This window comes from Dermacentor silvarum, unplaced genomic scaffold (assembly GCF_013339745.2).
Source record: "Dermacentor silvarum isolate Dsil-2018 unplaced genomic scaffold, BIME_Dsil_1.4 Seq988, whole genome shotgun sequence".
Classification (NCBI taxonomy): Eukaryota; Metazoa; Arthropoda; class Arachnida; order Ixodida; family Ixodidae; genus Dermacentor; species Dermacentor silvarum.
The window spans coordinates 22,643-42,210 of NW_023607061.1; the positions used below are offsets into that span (position 1 = coordinate 22,643).

A 19,568-nucleotide genomic window follows, 5' to 3' on the forward strand; every position below is an offset into this window, starting at 1 on the left:
CTTAGGTCTTGCATGTATGCTGCCTTCAATCTAGCACATTTTTACGTTTGCTTCATGTTTTTTTTTTTCTTCGTGAAATACGTATAGACGCTACGACCGGACGTACAGCGCAGCCAATGTAATTGTACACCTTACAGGATGGTAATATGACAAACCAAAGGAAAGGCAGTGCATGTACATGTTTTTAAGTACAGACTGCGTGGCCAGTATGGGTGCTAAATATATAACAACCGTATAAAGCAGCGGAAAGAACTGAAATGCATATTGTATACATATACCTGGATAAGGATCCGCACAGATATCTTCGAGACGTTTTTACAAATCGTTTTGTAGCCGTCTTAGCAAGATGATAGCTTAAAACAGCTTAACAAGACACCTTCAAGCCGTCCCTCGCAGGACATCTTCAAGACGTACCTATAAAGACGTCTTGTAGCCATCTTGAATAGTTGTAGACGTTCTAGTTCATTTTGGCTGGTCCAAGACGGCTACAAAACGTCTTGTGTTCAGTGGGTATACTGCGCCAAGAATGTAGGGAGGATATATAATTACAGAACGGCTACTCCCTGAGGCGTGGGCGTAGCAAAACATTCTTGCCACGTTCTATATCCATAGTAACATTTTCCTGTCAGATCAGGATCGAAAGGACTTACATATGCAATGAACTTCGCTCCTTACTCATCTCTTGTGAAGTCTTCACAAGAGATGAAGTACCTTCACGTCTTTCCAGGCTTAGTGATTAAAATTGCGTTTTCACCCTACCGACGGGCATATAGGTAGGTAAATGGCTGCAACATATTCTTAGCATAAGCTTGGTGACATGATTTACATGACAATGAATGTGTGGACTGTAGAAAACAATGTCAACTTTTCTGTCTATATAACACTTTTCGAGGTGTACACGACACTGTCTTGGGTACAAGGCACAGTGTTTCAGGTTGTCCAATTAAAGAGATCCCAGGAAATGTGCAGTTTGTGGACGCAATCAGTGTTTGGTTCAGAGGAGCACACGCTGGTGGTGGTAAAGTCAATTACGGGGCCCACATTTACTGGCTTGTTTCATCCCCTTACGCTCCCTCCTATTGTTGTTCATTCTTCCATGCTTGCCTCCCCCCCCTACCTTCGCGCTAGAGCGCCTTCCCGCTTTCCTCCCTTGTGCACGATTCGGCTCACCGTCGCAGGCTTTCACACGCACATACAGCAGACGGCGCGCGGGGACGATGTTATCGCCCTTGGACTAACGCCTTTTCGCTCGCGTGATAACAGCAGCGATAGTGCGCTCCCAAGAAACTTCCGGTCACGGGCCTTATTAGTCTACTGTGCCGGACCACAAAGCGCACTCCAGCTAATCTATATCACCGCCACTGCCTTTCTTGCTCGCAATAGTTAGCGGACTACGTCATTGAGCAAAACCGGAAGCCATCCAGGGTGCATGTTTGTAAACAGCGAAAAGGTCTATACAGTACATCGCGGCAGCCACGACAGCAGAAATGCGCCTGGAGTACTCATACGCTTGCGCGTGACCCATGTTCACGGAGTGAAACGTCACTGCAATTTTTTTTTAATCGCTTACCAAACGAACAGCTGCGTCTTATACACAGGTGCGACTTTTTCTGTGAAACTGCCGTTTTGAGTGGGGTGCGTTTATACAAAGGTGCGAGTTATAGACCGGTAAATGCGATACTTATTCTTGGCTTTCGAAATTGCCATAGATCGTTCCAACTAAACTCAGGGAAACAAAGTCTTCTTTCATTCTGGGTTTTATGTGCCAAAACCAGGTCCGATTATGAGGCACGCCGTAGTGGAGGGCTCCGGAATAATTTTGACCATCTGGGGTTCTTCAACGTGTACTACAACGGAAGCACACGGGCGTTTTTGCATTTTGCCTCCATCAAAATGCGGCCGCCGCGAAGTGAAGTTCGGCATTCACACTTCACTCGACAACCTGACAAAGCCAACTGAAACCTAGCGCACTCATAGTCATATAACGAATGGATTGCTAAAAACGCTCGACCCAGCCTCAGACGAGCCAATCCGGAAAATTCAATATGGCACCGCCCGTCGGCTGCTCGCGTTCGTGGTGGCAGCCACCATAGTGGTAGTGCCGGCGGCCGCTACCACGATTGACAGTGCATGCGGGGGACGAACTGCTCCCACGCCGCTTTTCTGCATGGTTATATTACAGGCCATAAAAAAAAGTGGCGGCGACTTTTCGGGAGATTTGAGGTGGCGTCCGTACAATCGGGAGATGCGAGAAAAATCCGGGAGGATCCCGGACAATTCGGGAGCGTTGGCAGGTATACGATTGTATCACATCAGCTCCTGGTTGTGAATTTTTCCTTTAGCAGAGGAAAGAGACGAGCAAGAGAAAGAAAAGCTCATACCAATAATACAGCATCAAAGTCAACTCCTTTATTACAAAAAAAAGAAAGAAAAAGAGGGGGCAATGTTTCATTGTCAGGTATAAGTTCAACCAATATATGCGCGAATGACAACAACAATCATAATATTAAAAAAATCTATGAAAAAGAAGAGACAGGCATCGTAATATAACCGTCTGTACCGCTCATAGGGCAGCCATTTCTTTAATGTCAAAAGCCGCTTTTTCACTGTGGAGACCGCGCCATGTGAGGTCGGGCCTTTTCAAGGCATACTAAAACAGAGCAAGAGGAGGAGTGATTTTTACCAGACTACTAGAAAAAAAATACTTGCTCCAAAACTGGCGCTTCGTAGATGGTTCAAGGAGGAAGCCCATGAGCCAATCAAAAGCCAGCGCCGAAAAGACTAAATAAGTCACTGCCACTTATGTCATACTTGCATGTATATATTAGCCAACAAAGCAGACTGTCCAGCGACGCTGTCTGGTACAGCCGGGACACTCAGCCAATCCTGTTGTACGCTTTGTGTCCAGGCTGTTCCATGAAATCTGCAAAGATCGGGAGACCACCACGCACTCAACGATGCATTAACGTGATATTGATTACATCATCTGGAAGCCTTTTGCTCCACATTGTGTAAAGAGATGTAATGAGAGCAAGTGCGACTTCTACGGGTGGCGAGAGTTCTGTGCTTAACAATCCCAAGCTCTCTGTACAAGGGGGTAATAACGGCTGGCACACTGCCCGACATTTGAGTGATGCAAGACAAAAAAAAAAACTAAGAGCGAGACAAACACATGTCGAGCATGGCGAGCAGTGCACCTCCCCTCCCGGGCGAGTGTTCTCGAGAGTCTTCACGATAAAATGAGGCGAGGAGGCTGCACCCCTCTCTCCCCCGTGCTTCAGCCGGAGTGCCCCGCCTCCGCCGCGACGGACCTCCTTGACAACGGGCGGAGAGCTGCTCCTCACTCCTCCACCACCAACAACAACCTGAACCCCTCTCCCCCTCCCCAACCCACCCACACCACGGGCCTGAGGTGTGTGCGTGCACAAGGCAGAAGTTGACTTTGCGGCGACAGGTCCTCCTCAGCGGCCCCAGCCAAACTCCTTGGAGTCGTCCTCCGTTACGTCGCCGTAGCACCAGAGGTTCAGCTGCGCGAGGGAGATGATGGAAACACAGTGAGCACAAGCATGCCTGAATACATTTTTCTCTAAGCACGCGCACAACACATTCAATCAACGTACTTTAATAACCATAGGTACAACACATACTACACAGATGCAGCTGTGTATACAGAGGCAACCGGGCAGCGCTACCAAAGGAGGTACGCCCTGGCAGTCGTTAACGTGATCTGCCAGCAGCAAATAACCGCAACGGCCATGGCAGGATCCCCCACCTCGGCAAAAATATTAGCAGTGGTGATCGCACTCGCTCACGCGGAGCGTTCGCAAAGGGACTCGATCGTGGTCACGGACTCCCAGGAGACATGTTGCAAGTTTCTCAATGGGCACGTGACTGCAGCTGGCCTCGCAATAATCCCCAAATCCTTCAACCACCGTCATCGCCTACTCTGGTGCCCGGGCCACGCGGGGGTACAAGGGAACGAAAAGGCTAATGCGTTAGCTCGAGGGTTTACTAACCGAGCGACGGCGTCCTCTTCTACCCCAACAACTTGCACTATCCGTCACAAAATTCCAACAATTTAAATGCCAAAGACATCTTTGCTCATCAGCGCGGAGTTTGCAGAAAATGCCCGCCGCCTCACCCACAACTTAGCGGGGAAGAGGCCGCCGATTGGCATAAAATACAGACCTGGGTATTCCCCCATTTAAAAATGCTAAACACCATGTATACCACTCGTTATAGGGCCAACTGTCCTTGGTGCGGTGGCATACCTATCCTAATACCTCGCTGATATGTTCCCGCTTAATACGATTACCCGGCTCCTACGTTGGCAATTACGAAAAATAAACATAACCCCATAGAGGAATGTGTTAATACGTTCTGGTTAATACGTTCCCGGAAAATACAATTATTCGGCAGCGACATGCAGCATTGCGGCAAACTGCAGTCGTATGATACGTTCTGCAGCAAAAAATTATCATTCAGGTGTGCAAAAAGATCGCTCTCAGGTGCTTGTGAAGCGCTAAGTGGCAGACGGCCGCCGCGCGGCTTCTCTGCAGTGCTCAATTCCTCCCCCCCCCCTTCCCCTCCGCTACTTCTCTGCATTGCTCGTTCGCCCGAAGTGACGAAGCGTGGCAGCAGCAGCGAGCGAACTGACCTTTGCGCTACCTCGCCCCTCGCTTACGCGAACTACTAAGCAGCGGATGCCGCGCGCGCTGTGCTACGACTCGCCGAGATCGTAGCGGAGGTGGTGGGGGACGAGGCGCCTGAAGACGGCGGCGAGAACGTAGGTTTGAGCCCACCGGCTACCTTCACCGAAGCCCATGCTGACCTGGAAGCCTTACAAAGCTTCTTTCGCACGAAAGACAACGAAAATGCGGACAAGGGTCTGCAATGTGTGCAAAAGGAGTTGTTCCTGTCCAAAGGTGTGACGCACCAGCAGACAATACAGTTGAATCTCGATAATTCGAACTCGGAGGGGCCCGAAAATTGGTTCGAAGTAAACGAAGGACTTATTTTTGACATATTTGTGCACCATAGCGCTACGTATGAATGGTGGGAGTCGCGAAATATCGAGGCACGCAAGCACATAGCGAGCGAGGGCCACGAAACTGCCCACGCTGGCCAACGCTCGCATCCCGATAGCGCCTCTTCCTCTTCACAACCACAATCTCTCTCTCTCTTGCATCCCGATAACAGTAGTGAGCAAAATTTCAGGGAGAGGGCGGTGCCGGCACGGCGAGACCGTCGAAGGTGAGGGAGGAGGGCGGCAGGGAAGTGCATTTGGCCTCGGCAACCCCATCGCTTCGGTGGCTACCCTCGCCCTCCCTCTCAACTTCCTCGTAGCTCCCTCACCTTCGACTGTCTTGGTGCGCGCCTGCCGCCGTGCCGGCGCCAGCTTAGCCCGCTCCCCGAAGTTTCGTTTTCTACCGTTGAAGCGAGCATTGGCCGGCGTGGGCCGTTTCGGTGGCCGGACTGGGCCTCCGCATTGCTTCTCTCTGCGCCGCAGCCGCAGCGTTGGCTGAGACGTCGGCACGTACACGCATGTTCCGGCGCGACGCAGGAACGGCAACCTTGCCATTTGAGAGAGGAAATTTTCGCCGCAGTATTTGTTTCTTTTTTATTTTTTCGCGCGGCATTGAGGGGTCTCTCCTAAGCTTTTGCTTTATGACGGTGTCAAAGCAATGCCAGTCGGAGGCGCCGCCACGTGATTCGGCATGCTGCTGAGAGCATTGTCGGTGCGCGGTAATGTTCGAATTAACCGTCGCAAATGCTTTCGCATTCAAATTACCGAGCATTCTCGCCCATTGGAATACACATAACTTTGACAGGACCACGGCGTCAGTTCGAATTACCGAGATTCTACTGTAACTATGTTTTGCAAGAAATAAATGTTTTCTACCCTTGCACCTCAATATGCGCTTGTCAGCTTCAATTTTTACTAGATTCGGATTGTACGTTTTTCCGGATCGTACGTTTATTTTTCGCATATTTTTTGAAAATGTATGAACGAGGTTCTACTGAACATATAACCTGGGAGTGCACTAAGCACCCTCACAGGCCAAATACCAGTAACACAATGGAACAGTGGGAGGTACAGCTCGCCCGCTCCGACCTGGCAAGACAAAAGTCCTTAATTAGCCAGGTCAGGCAGGTGGCAGAGGCCAGTGGGGCCCTGGACTGAGAGGCTCTGACCATCCCTCCTTCAAATCTTTTCCATTGCAATAAAGTTATTATTATTATTGCATCGGCACTGCACAGGGCAGCCAACAGCCATTTTCTGGCAACCAACACATGCTGTTTCAAGGGGCATTCACGCAGTGGAAAAATCTGGTGGTATATCGCACTCTCCCACCTGTGCCAGCTGAATTCATCTGGCTACACTGACACCTCTCAAACCTCCGCGTTACCCATCTCAATGAAATAGCCGCAGACCGAGTCAAGTCCTGCAGAGCTCAGAACAAATTTCACCTTCGTGTGAATACCCCTCCAGAGTTGACACGCAGTATTGTATTACACAGAACAATATTATGGTTACCTTGGCCTCGAAAATCATTGCAACACTACAGGCAAACAAATAGGCAGCCTAGCATTCATTGGTGAACCATTTCGATCATGCATACAGGTCACCATGTGACGTCAGCCACTAGCAGTAGGCGCGGTATGCACTGAAGCTTTGTTTTGGACACGATCTCAAATGCAAGTGCCAGTGCTTTTGATCCTGTTTTTATGAAAGTAAATGCTCACAAATGGTTCACTGTGGTGTGATGCACACCAAACAGAACACACTAGGAAGGAGACCGGCAACATCAATCCTGTCGCGAGGGATCTAGAGCTCAGACCCCTTTAGAGTAACCGCTTATACAGTCAACGACCAATTTTTCAGACGCCATCGCGGCACCACCATAGAGCCAACGTATAATGACATCTGACATTTTGAATGCTAGAACCTTTCGCCGTCCGTGTTTCCATACTTTCTGCCGCGACCCAGGTCCAAAACAGCATTAATCGAAGTCACCACTGCTGCTATTTTGATTACCTCGCAGCCTAGAACCAGCACTCTCGCAAGCCTATCTGCAGGAAGCCGTAGCCACCGTGGTAACGCTAGGCCTAGCTGCTTCGAAGTTTTCTGCCAGATTTCTGCCAGTTTTCTGCCAGATTGAAAGAATTCACTGCTGTCAGCAATGGTGCCAATTCTGCCTTTATCATCCTCGCCGATGGCTTCGAAGTGCAGAAAGCACGACAAGCATTAAGCGTTGAATAATGGCAATTCCCAAAAGTAAGCTTCGCTGCAATACAGCGGTGTTACGCAGTGAAGCATGCGCAATGCATCGCCGTAAGTATACTAAGGTTGAAGAAATAAATTTCAACGATAAAATTATTTTCTTGTATTTTACAACTCCAGCACCACGGAAAATAGGGTGGAGGCCATGAGTGCGCTTCATCTTTGCTCGTCACGATGCGCATTGTCACGAAGTGCAGATATTGCGCATTCGATCTTGACTCTACGACGGTGTCAGTTTGCACTTGTTGCACAAATTCATCAGCTTGGAATGTTATCCACATGCGAGATTTCGTCATCCCTGCCGATACTCGCACATACAAACTTTTTCTATATGCGCCTGCAGTAGTTGCCAGCTGATAGTCCACGAACCCGGCTTCACATGCACTGTGCGTGTGATCTCGCGCCAGATCAATGTGTATTCATCTACGGATACAAACACGTATCAAGGGTGAGCTTCCCACGACGGCATGCGGCCCAACAGCCCTGCCTAATCAGCGCTATCTCGTCGGTAGCCCGCGGTCAAGGTTATGGTTTGGTGCAGAGTCACCGAAATGCTTCGCAGTGGCTGTGTGGAACATAGAAAACGGAGGAACGACCTCTCCAAGGAAAGTAAGGGCACATCCCAGTCGTATGAATCGGTTCCTGGTCTACCTGTTCAAGTCTACATGCAAAACAGGTCTACCTATTTTGCATGTGCAGAGCCGTTGAAAAATGTTTCGGTTAAAGAGCGGTACACCGCTTATAGTGCGAAAATTCGAGACTCCATCGAATTACGCTACAAGTGGTCTGTGCTGTATACCAAACTGGCATACACTGTCTACGTTTACAGATTGCATGAAAGACGTGCATGCACACAAAAGCATTTGAAAACAGGGTTTCGACAACTCTGCACACACTGTGAATTGAGCCTGGCACTGGTAAACGAGAGAGGATGATGACCAACCCTCTTGGCCTTAGCCGAGTCCCTGGCAGCCGTGTACTCCTGGAGCAGCTCCTGGAGGTGCCGGTCGCGGCGCTCCTCCAGCAAGACCCAGCCCTCCTGCAGCAGAGTCTTGCCAACGTCGTTGCCCGATGAGTTGAGCAGCGTGACGTACTCCTGGCCGCCCACGCGGTACTCCACGTTGAGCTGCAGCTGCGGCTCACCCGACACTTCCTCCTGGAACGCCTGCACTGCGTCCTGGGCCTGCTCGGGCTGCAAACAGCACAAAAAGGCAAGCAGCCGTTCACTAACGCCCCCTAGGCCACTCGGCAAATGACACGATTAGCACAACAGTGCACTGAACAATGTCAAAAAACACACAGAGCTTGACATTTTAGGATCTATTCAGATCCCTTGTTTCTAATGAGCCTGTCATTAGAAGATTCCTTTTTTTTATGACAGCAAATGATGGCAGCCCTGACAAGACTTGGAGAGATCCGTGGGCTGTCAGAAGTGATCAGAAATGCACAGTTTGCTGTGCGCTGGCATGGGGCTGTGCCGTTCCTTCAGCTGCCACCTGCCTCTAGGAGGCCTGTGTTAGCAAGCTCGTGCCCCCATCTCTAAGGCTATGTTTCCTGTTCCACCACGATATTGAAATAACGCATGCTGTCATTAGATAAACAACCCTCAAGCTCCTTATTTGTTACACTTGGCTGACAAAAGTGGGACACAACCAACCCTCGTGGGCATGGCCTATGCATCTGCCGTCACCGATGCTGTCCACATGTCAGTCATGGCAGCCGCCTCTTGGACCTTTTAAAACCCTTTGAGGGGTCACATTTAATTTCTCCCCAGGATCACATTTTTTTAATGGAGATTGAGTATCTTCAGAGCAAATTATTTTCAGAAAAAGAAAAAAGAATTTTTAGGTGTCAATGAGATGACAAAATGTTTTAACATGCATGGCATTGTAATAAACTTAGAACTTATTTTGATATTTTAAATAGGTTTCACGCATTCCATTTAATTTTTTTGTTTTTATTATGTGTTTGGCTGAGAGTGCGATCGTAGGTAAGGCGGTGATGCGGTGGCCTCCGAGTGACATTGGGACGAATGACAAAGAGCCAGAAGAATTAAAAATGAACAGAAGACGGCCCCAGGGATGCGTGGCCATAGTGAAAGCAAGGTATGCTACGTGAGAACCCACAAGCTAAGTCATATTTCTGACGGGTACACACTCGTTAGAAATATGAAGCGACTGAGAAGCTTGCAGTAATGAATTGTTCAATCGCTAGACAAGATTCTACGGTCGCCGACCAATAATTCGGACTCGACAGCAAGCCCCAAGACATCTAAATAATTGAGAGTCCGAAACACTGGATTTGGCAGACAATAAGTGACTATTGTAGAAGTGGCCAAAAAAATAAGCCATGGCGTATTCTCGGAACATCACTTTTGGGGATACCTTCAATATTGTGTGACTAGTGAAAGATGCATCAGTGTCTACGAGCGATGGTATTGTGCCAAGCATGCTATCTCATCACAGTGCGGAAACGCTACTGCCTCTTGACATGTCTGGCACTGCTCACGCTAAATATTGCAAAAGTCATTGAGAATACGGCCCAACATTGCCATTGCATTGCTACATGCACATCTGCTCGCCTTTGGCCTCGACAGTCCGCGGTCGCGATTTCCTAGCAATGTATGCCTTTTGTGCTACAGTAGCCGACCGATTTTCCGGACTTCGCGGGGACTGAAAAATAGTCCGAAAAATCGAGCAGTCCGAAAAACTCGCCCCCCCCCCCCTCCCAAAGAAAAAAATTCAGGCAAGATGTCGCAGTTTCGCCCAAAAGGCGGAGCATCGATTGCGATAGCAAATTAATAGACAGCGATACGAAGTAAGGATGTTAGTTTTATTGGCCGTATAAAGTTGTAAATATGCGCTTACTAACTAAAAAAGCACGGTGTCACGCGCGCACAGGTTACATGAACACATCTCGCTCGATGACCGCAGGTAAATTGACCTTCGCGCTGTCTATTCTCTCGCTTCAATGCGAAAGAAAAAAAAACAAAAAAAAACACACACACAGCGCATACCAAGCTACTGGCACTCGGCGCACGCCCTTTGTACCCATCGCAGATCACTTTCAAGATACGGTGCCTGCGGGGCAGCTCCGTCGGAAGCAGCCGCAAGAGCTGAACGCAACTCCCCACCGTCTCCGTCGCCTTCTCCCCGTGACCCGCGAGCGAACGAAGTCCGCGCGCCTGCGCCTCCGGGCGCCTTCCTCTCCCGCGTGCGCGAGATTAAATTTCGGTTGCCGGCTGACCCTCGCAAGCTTTCACCCGCACGTACGGCGCAACCTAACTTTAAAAAAAAAAAAAGAAAAAAACGGATTCCGCTGAAGTGATTATGATGATGGTGCTGAGCTGACCTAAAAAAAAAAAAAAAACCCAACGAAAGTGCCGCTTTTTGGAATGTTTTGTCGGCCAAGGAAGAGCTGGCATGGCCTCAGAGACGGGAGAATAGCATGCGTGTACTAATCTTGAAGGCTATACAGAGGGGCACTGGAAGCCAAGCCCGGCCAAGCCAGCGGAAAATCCAACATGGCGGCCCCCAAGATCGGGAAGAGTGGCTCGGAGCGAGCGATTTAGTCCGGAAAATCAAACATTGGCACCTAGATTCGTCCGAAAAATCGGTCGCGAAAATGCATTAGCTCTATGGGAATCCTGATGGTGCATCTATGAAGTCCGGAATATCCAACAAGTCCTAATTTTTGGAGTCCGAAAAATCCGTCGGCTACTGTATTCCTTTTCACGCTTCGTCAGTGGTCAGAAAAATGCTCCGACCGCACTGTCATCAGGATCAGCCAGCAACGGTAGATGATAACAGTGGAATAGAACTCGCATGACAAATCACACAAATAACAAATGCAGCCATTACGACTTCGTGGCTTGGCTTGGCTAGTACTGCGGTTTGGGCGCGGACGGAGACTACTAGATCGACTGGGCTTTCCTAGTTTTGGTTTAGAGGCGCCGGCGACAAGGCCAACGACCCTGCTGGCAACGTATCAAAATGAAAATATGCCTATTTCTGCTCGACTCGGTAGCCAAATTAGCACACAGCTGTGCAGTCAGAGTCCAACAAATTATCGCATGACGTGCTGTAAGGTGTCCGAAATTTTGGTCATCCTCATACAGTAAAACCCCGGTGATACAACCACAGCTGGTACGAATTTCGGTGTGATACGAATTCGTAACATTCTGCGGGCGACATACACTGCTCACAAAGTAAAACCTCGTTACAAAAGACACTCAAGGGACCTGGAAAACATCTCTTGTAACCAAACATCCTAAAGACACTGAGTAGTCAGACTAGATCACTTTATTACACCACCAGCATCAAAGTGTGTTTGAACACATCTACAGGAAACTGCTCAGGATTGCTTAAAGAAGTCATTCATAGGAGTTTCTTTTTTAGTGACTGCAGATTGTATTAGCTTCCTTCCCAACTTCTGGAGGTAAAGCACTTCCCTTTGCAAGCCTTCCTGTTGCTCACAATACCTTTGAAGTGCTTTTAGATGTTCGTCAGCCTCAACTACCAACACTTTCTGCCCTGCAATGTCCTCGACATCGTCCTCCTCCTCTGGTTCATCATCTAGAGCACATGCACCATTTCCTTGCGCGAGGATTGCATCATCTGTAAGCTCTTCAGAGCATACGAGGTCCTCATCTGCAGACACAAACTTGAAAGATTCTGGAACGTCTGCGGTCTCTTGGATGCAGGCCCAAGCTTTTATCATCAGGGCAGTTTTCCATAGGATCTTCCGTCCTGGGTTGGATGGAAGATCCGTGTCTGGGTTGTGTCTCTTCTAAACAGCGAAGAACTTACTCTAGGGACCTAAAAAGGTTGCCCTTAGTAACAGAGTCTCTCTTGTAATCATGTCTCTTGTATGCGATGTTAACATGATGAACGTAGGGAAAACCAACCAAACCATTTTCAAATGTCTCTTATAACCATGTCTCTTGTAACGAGATTTTACTGTACTAAAAAAATTGGCTGTTCTGAACGCGTTGCCGCTGCTGCTGATCATACGAATGCGCGAGCAACAGCGCGGCGGCCGAGCCAGCGGAGAGACCGGCACAGACAAGCCGGCATTGCGTGATCTTGGCGGGATCCGTAGTTGCCAAGCAACCGGCTACGTCACGCGGCTGTGCAATCTCTCATTGGTACCCCCCTCGAGTGGACCGGACCACATTACAGCCAGATGCTTTGACCAGCGAGGAAGACAACAAGGACCGCTGCAGCAGCCACGACAGCTAAAACGTTCCCTGCACTCGACGTGCTGAGGCGTTCAGTGGCATGCGAAAACATTCGTGAGATCACATGTGCGCGCTGTTACGCCTTTCAGAAGGCAATTGCTGATTTGGGCAAGAAAAAAACACACGCGGATACCATCCGTGTCCTGGATATGTTTTTCAAGGGACCGCAAAAAGTTGCAGTTTCACTCGAAAGGTGAAGCAACGATTGCGATAGCAAATTAGTAGACAGCTGTACGAAGTAAGGGTGGTAGTTTTATCGGCCGTATAAACTTGTAAACATTCGCTTACTAACTAAATTAACAAGCACAGTGTCACGCGCACACAGGTAAACACGAACACATCTCAGATACAGTGGCCGCGCGGCCACGCCGTATCTGAAACATGCCGGGCGCTTGTTGCAACGCACCGGTCATTTGTTGCAAAGTACAACTGGCTGCACCGCTAAATTTACGTGACCGCCACATTAAAACACAACATACAATGCAGGAAAATTAGATTGGTGACCTATCAAGGGGATATTATTACATGGAAATCAATGTAGGATTTAGGTCGGGACCGCGAAAACGCGACGTAGGAGCCATGAAAACGCAGCAGCGAGGAATGTATCAATGGGGGTTCTACAGTGAAATATCGATATAACGAACTTCAGGGGACAACGGTAAACAGTTCGTTATTTTAAAAAGTTGTTATAGTGAAAGCCCCAAAATTAACCATTCCGCCCATTAACCCATCAGTTCATAAGTTGTCCCCATATGAGCTAACCACGAAGACGTCGCTGTTGGCTCTCGGGCTGTGCTGTTGCTATTTGCGAGATTCCGGCCCCACGCACCACCTGAAGCACCGTGTAACAAGAGTGATGCACTCAAAAGAGACACTGACTCCGAGAAAACCACCGGCAAAAAGGAAGCTCCATGTCACCTCCAGAGCTTGTTTGTTTTTCACATTCTTTGCCGTGGACACCACACTGTCCCACTCAAGGTGGACACGTGAACAATTTCAAAGCGCAAGTGCGCGTAAATGACACCGCCCGGAAAGTACCAAGTGCGAACGTGTGGGCAACCCCGAGAGTACGGAGGTTACATTTCTCCGCGCGTGTAGCGGCGTAGTTAGTACGGCCGCAGAATACAGCAGCGAAAGAGGCGTGCAGAAAGGAAGGTGAAAGAAGGAAGAGATGTGCCGCCGTTGCTAGGCGACACTTGTCTGGGCGGAGCATGCGCTGAGAAAACCTGACACGTCGTCGCCTCAGCTAGTATTTGAACGGTCCTGAGCGTAACAATCGCCACTTCGGGACCTTTTCAGAAAGAACGGCTTCCTTGGCTGTTCAGCTGACACACTGTTACTTAGCCACGAAAAAGCGTGAGTTGAGAGTGAAAGTATTTTGAGGTGATGCCCGACCCGATGCGGGCCTTCTCGCCTCGCTGGTCCCGCTGCTCTACTGAGCTGCGCTGTTGGAATATCCGTCCACGCGAGGCCTTCGGGCACACTGCGTCGCTGAAGAGCGCAAGGGCGCCGTCCTTAACCAGGAACGGACCCATTGCAACGCGCACTGGCGTGTCATCCGCCATCCTTAGTGGGTTGGCTGGTACAGAGGTGTGCGGGAAAGAACATGTGTGCGCGCGCGGGTGACAGCCGTTTTCCTTGTGACATGCCGCTTGTCACCAATTGGCGTGATCGTCGCGATGCTTTCGAGCCTTTTTCAGAACTCGTGGAGTGATTATCGTGGGCGATTGGCCTTTCGAGAGGTGGCCACCCCACTTTCCGACGCACCGATGCTGCGTGGCAGCGTACTCTTTCGCTCTTTTGTTTTTTCCTCAGGCGCCGTCTCACGTTTTCCGAACCTATGTGCCACAGCATCCGCTTTCTGCACATTGTTGTCTGTTAGCCTCCTGTTTTGGCTGCCGTGACTGGTTGCACTGGAAATCTAAGAATCCCCACATTTTGGAATAGTAGTTCGTAGTACTGAGGCGTTGTTAACATGGCACGGAAACTTAATAACGATCGTTATTCTAAAAAGTTTGGTATTCTGAAGTTCGTAGTACTGAAATATTTTTGCATTGAAAGTATAAGAAGTCAGTGGGGTATTTCTGAAAACTTTGTTAATCTGAAAAGTTTGTTAATGTGGGGTTCGTAGCAATGAGATTTTACTGTACTACAGTAGAACCCCGCTGATACCTTTTTCACAGGAACGTAAAATAAAAATGTAAGAGCCGGGAAATGCAAGAGCCGAGAAATAGGAAAAATTGAGAAATGAGAGTAGTGTTGAACTGCACACAATATTATTTTAATTCTTACATGTGAAAAAAAGTCGTACTTTCGTCCGAAAGCCGAAGCATCGACAGCGATAGCAAATTAGTTGACAGCTATACAAAGTAAGGATAGTAGTCTTATCGTCCGTATAAACTTGTAAACATTCGCTTATTAACTATATTAACGAGCATGGTGTCAGCGCGCACAGGCAAACACTAACACATCACACTCGATGAGCACGGACACACGCTGTCAAACGCAGGCGTGAGAAACAGCAAGAGCAGCGAGCGAAGTGACCTTCGTGCTGTTGTCTATCGCTTCAATGCAAACTGAACGCCGAGAACACACAACACGCACAAAGCTTCGAGCCGCCAATGCACCTACACTGCCTAGACTGCCCTCAACGCAGATTGCTTTCAAGATACGGCCCGCGCGACCGCGCGCCGCCGTGCAGTCCGCAGTTGATGCCAGAAATTAGTTTTTAAATGCTTATTGTATCAAATACTGCTAATGGCCAACCATGCAATCTCATTAATTTGATGCCGAAATGCAATGCTTATGACACAAATGCAATGGCAATTGTGCCCATGTTTCTATGTAGGTGAAGCGTCCATTTCAATGCGACAAGTGCACATTAAGTTTATTAGATACGATGCACAGTCTCTGGAAGTCTCCTACACTGCACATTATTACCACAACTCACTAGGATAGCTCCTTCACATTACACATTACATCCAGGCATGTGTATAGGTCTCATGTCCTGCACTGGGTGTGCTACACCATGATTACACATCTTTATCAATGATTGGCTGTGTCATCAGAGTCTACACCTAGTGCGTCGGGAACAATGGGCGGACCACTCACGTCTTTTGGCAGTGCCACCAGAGCCAGGGCATATTCCCTTGCAGCTGGTGGGATGTCGCGGATTCCGAGGGAAGGCAAGGACGCCAGGGATGAAGAGTCCACCGTGTCTCTCTGCAAATCAGAAACCGAGAAGCATCACTCAATGAAATATTCAGCGATTACATAAATGCACAAATGTACAGTCCACATCCAATTTTTCGGACTCCCTTGGGGCCGCAAAATGCCCGAAAAAATTAATGCATGCCTTTTACTGCCCCCATGGGCTCAAATCGTCACAGGCACGTCCGAAATCACAGGCACATCGGCGCTCAAACTGCGACAAGTGACTGCGGGTGCACACATGTATAATTAAAGAAGACATAACTGTGTCCCGTGATAATTGCCCCTTCCCACTCTTGGTATGCGTCACCGCATAACATGCTGTATTGAGGCGAAGCTGACTTTTCGGAGCAAGCATTATGTAACGTGCTGTGCTTTCCGAGCTTCGAAGCCACTTGCGAAGATTACAAAGGCGGAGTTGGCGCCATTGCTAACAGCGGGGCATTGTTTCAAGGAAAAACACGGCACCGAACAGTAAGAAGCTTGGTAGCGAACGTCTAAATAGCTAGGCCTAGGGTTGCTGCGATGGTGGCTACGGGTGCCAGCGGATCTGCGTGCGAGAGCGCCGGTTTGAGGCGGCAAGATAATCAAAATGGCATTGGTGGTGGCTTCGATTAAAGCCATTTCAGGCTTGGGGTCACGGCAAAAAGTTCGTAAAATTGATCGGTGAAGGTTTTTTGGATCCGAAATTTCAGGCGCGTATACACTACTCTATGGGGTACTGTGGCGGTGACACGAAGGCATCCCGAAAATCGGTCGCTGACTGTATAGCAATTTATCTTGGAAGTTTCGTTAGACATTTTGCCACCACACCATATACAGCAAAACCTCGATACTTCGAAGGTCGCCAGACGATGAAAATTCTTCGAATTAAGCGGATTTTCGAATTAACGGAAATGAATAAAAAAAAACGAAAACAAGCAAGAACTTGCCACAAAAAGCAATCACATTTATTTTCCATGTCCGAGAAAGATTACACGAAGTAATCAATGATGCGGGATTACTTGGCGTGGTAGTTCGCCGGCCCCAAGTGCCATGCTCTCCAGCTGCCTCACAACAAGTAGCACATAAATATCACCCGCACTGCACTCAACAAAGTTGCGGACGATCTTCACGGAATCGATAACTGCCGCTAAAGCGGGCATGTGGGTGCTTGACTCCCAAAACTTGGACTTGGTGGATATTCCGGACTTCAAAAATGCACCGTCAGGGTTCCCATTGAGTTAATGCATTTTTGCACTCAATTTTTCGGACGAATTGAGACCCCAAAGGTTAATTTTCCGGACAAAATCGCTCGTTCCGAGCCACGCTACCCAATCTTGGAGGACGCCATATTGGATTTTGCACTGGCTTGAATTCCAGTGGATCGCTCTATAGCCTCCAAGATTGGGAGGCACGCGCTATCAATAATGAGCTTGCGCGATCCTCCAGTCTCGGAGGCCATGTCCACTCTTCATTGGCTGGCAAAACGCTCAGAGTACTGCACTTTTTCTTTTTTCTTTCTAGTATATGCGGTCAGCACTTTCATCATAACCATTTATTGTGGGATGTTTTTTTTTATTGCTATAGCAATTATATGGACACTGCAAGCGGATTTCTGCCGTCGGCGTCGCCGTCTCAAGGTTCCGTATAAAGTCCAAGGGCAATAACATAGTCGCCGCGCGCCGTATGTGCGAATGAAAGCGCGCAGGGGACGCACGGCGGAGCGCCAAAGGCCATGGGGGTATAAGAGGCACCAAATGCGTATCTTGCAACCGGGCGCAAGGGGAAACTGGCGACGCAATCTCCCACGCAAATTACCACTGTCACATAGTTGCGGAAGGTGGCATTGGCTGGCTGGCTTAATGAGACTAGGGCCACTATGGCATCCAACAACCCCATCAGCGTAAGCAGCGGCTCTGCGGTTAACGAAATAGACATTCTTAACAATGTTTTGCGCGATGAACTTCTAAATGGATCAGATTGGGTTGTATTTTTTTTTGCCAATGTGGCCTGACAAATCGCTGGACACGGGAACGGGACACAACCGCAATTTCCGGGAGATTTTCCTGTCAACAGTACAACCGGAAGAAATGGTTCAAATCCCGGAGTCTCCCAGGTAATCCAGGAGACTTGGCAGGTATGTATGCGGTATCATTAAGAGTGGACTGCACTGTACCTTTATTCTTCCTCGCCTTTCAGCAACTGTTCATTTGCACACCATTTACATAGATATATATATTTCTATTCTTTTCAGCTGATGAGCAGCGCTACAGTTTTCATGAGCAGAAAATTTGAATGGCCCACAAGCATCATTATGCAGAGATGTACTCCTGCAAAGTTAGAAACAAATGGATGAGAGAAAAGGAAAAGAGCACTCACGTTCCCGTAGTCGATGAAGAAAATCTCGACCGAACCGCTGGACTGGACCTTCTCGACACGCGCCCTGTACCACTGCTGGTCCTCAGAGAACTTGGCAGCACACACTTCACCCTTCTTGGGCGTGTAGGCACCTGACACGGGTGGATGCTCCGCCAACTCCTGACGCAGCAGCTTGGTCATCTCTTCCAGCTTCGGGCCTGAAAAAGGGAAGGTCACTTAATTGGGCTTATTTTCCTTATGATGAGAGGGGTCTGATGGCGAAATGGCCAGTTCTGGAAAAACAGCCCCAAGCAAGTGATCAAAAGTTTGCAATGAAGCAATGAACTTCGAACTCTATATGTAACATGGATGTACAGTCAAACCTCATTAATACGTACCTGCTTAATGTGTAATTGCGGTTTTAACGTAGTCGCAAAGATTCCCCCACGCAGCCACCATTGAATCCCATGTATTGGCTGACCGCTTAAGCCGTAGTCGCTCATTGCCCACCAAATGGTTAGTGCATACTATTTTTGTTTCTTATTTACACGCACAGGCACAAAATTGGCAAAATCTCATGTGTGCAGACGTTCGATGCTCGAGTTGCGACGCCCGGACAACAGCCGCCAGCGATAGTGAACCTAAAACATGGCCACCATGACATATTTCCTGCTCATACAGTTGTTGCCGATTTCCGCGCACAAAAGCACGGCCTTCGAGAGCAGCTCCCAGTAACGCGAAGAATCCGCCGGTAGGAGCTGCGAATTCGCTCTCGCCGTCAAATTTAAGTAGTAACCACGCAGAAGCACATTTCATTGCTGAAGCGCATTTCTGCCGTCCCCTTGGACGTCGCTTTGAGGTTCCGTATAAAGTCTAAACACATCAACATCGTTGCCACACACCGTACGCTGTATGTGCGAGTGAAATCTTGCGAGGGTCAGCCGACTCAATCTCGTGCACGCGAGGGAGAAAGGCGGGGCGGAAGCACGCTTCTGTTGAGCGCGAGGCAAAGTGGGGGAGGCCAGAAAGGGAGGGGTTTACTTCGGTGGCAGCCGCACGGGCTCCGTATCTTGAAAGCGATCTGCGGCGTGGATAAAGTGCGCACACCTGAAGGCCTCATCGTCAAAGCGATCTGCAGACAAAGTGCAACTAGTGCCGGTAGCTTCGTATGGGCTGTCCTTTCGACATCTAATTCGCGTTGAAACAAGAGGCAGCACGCTTGTTGCTGCTACCGCGCCTCCTCACTCAAGCGTTCAGAAAGCGAATTTCCGCGGTCATCGAGCGAGACGTCTTCATGTTTATCTGTGCATGTGCTACACCGTGCTTGTTAATATAGTTCGTAAGCGGGGCCTTATGGAAAAACTGGCTCGCGGCCTTATCGGCTTCGAAGATGCCGTCGTTGTGGGAACACCGCCTCGGCGGCAGTGAGATTACCGCTTTTTTGCTGCCTACCCGCAAATAAACCCTGTCTGAGTGCGTGTGTTTGACAGCATC

The 19,568-nt window shown here is 48.9% G+C and overlaps 1 protein-coding gene across 1 annotated transcript in view; it reads right to left on the reverse strand.

Annotated features, from left to right (window-relative positions):
• Positions 1-2,394: 2,394 nt before the first annotated feature.
• LOC119435888 (staphylococcal nuclease domain-containing protein 1-like) overlaps positions 2,395-19,568 on the reverse strand; it is a 32,598-nt gene continuing 15,424 nt past the window's right edge. The window contains exons 5-8 of the mRNA XM_037702586.2: positions 18,096-18,292; positions 15,636-15,746; positions 8,229-8,477; positions 2,395-3,527 (exon numbers count right to left, since the gene is read on the reverse strand). Coding sequence (XP_037558514.1) covers positions 3,462-3,527; positions 8,229-8,477; positions 15,636-15,746; positions 18,096-18,292 — 623 coding nt within the window. The 3' untranslated portion in view covers positions 2,395-3,461. The remainder of the gene's footprint in view (positions 3,528-8,228; positions 8,478-15,635; positions 15,747-18,095; positions 18,293-19,568) is intronic.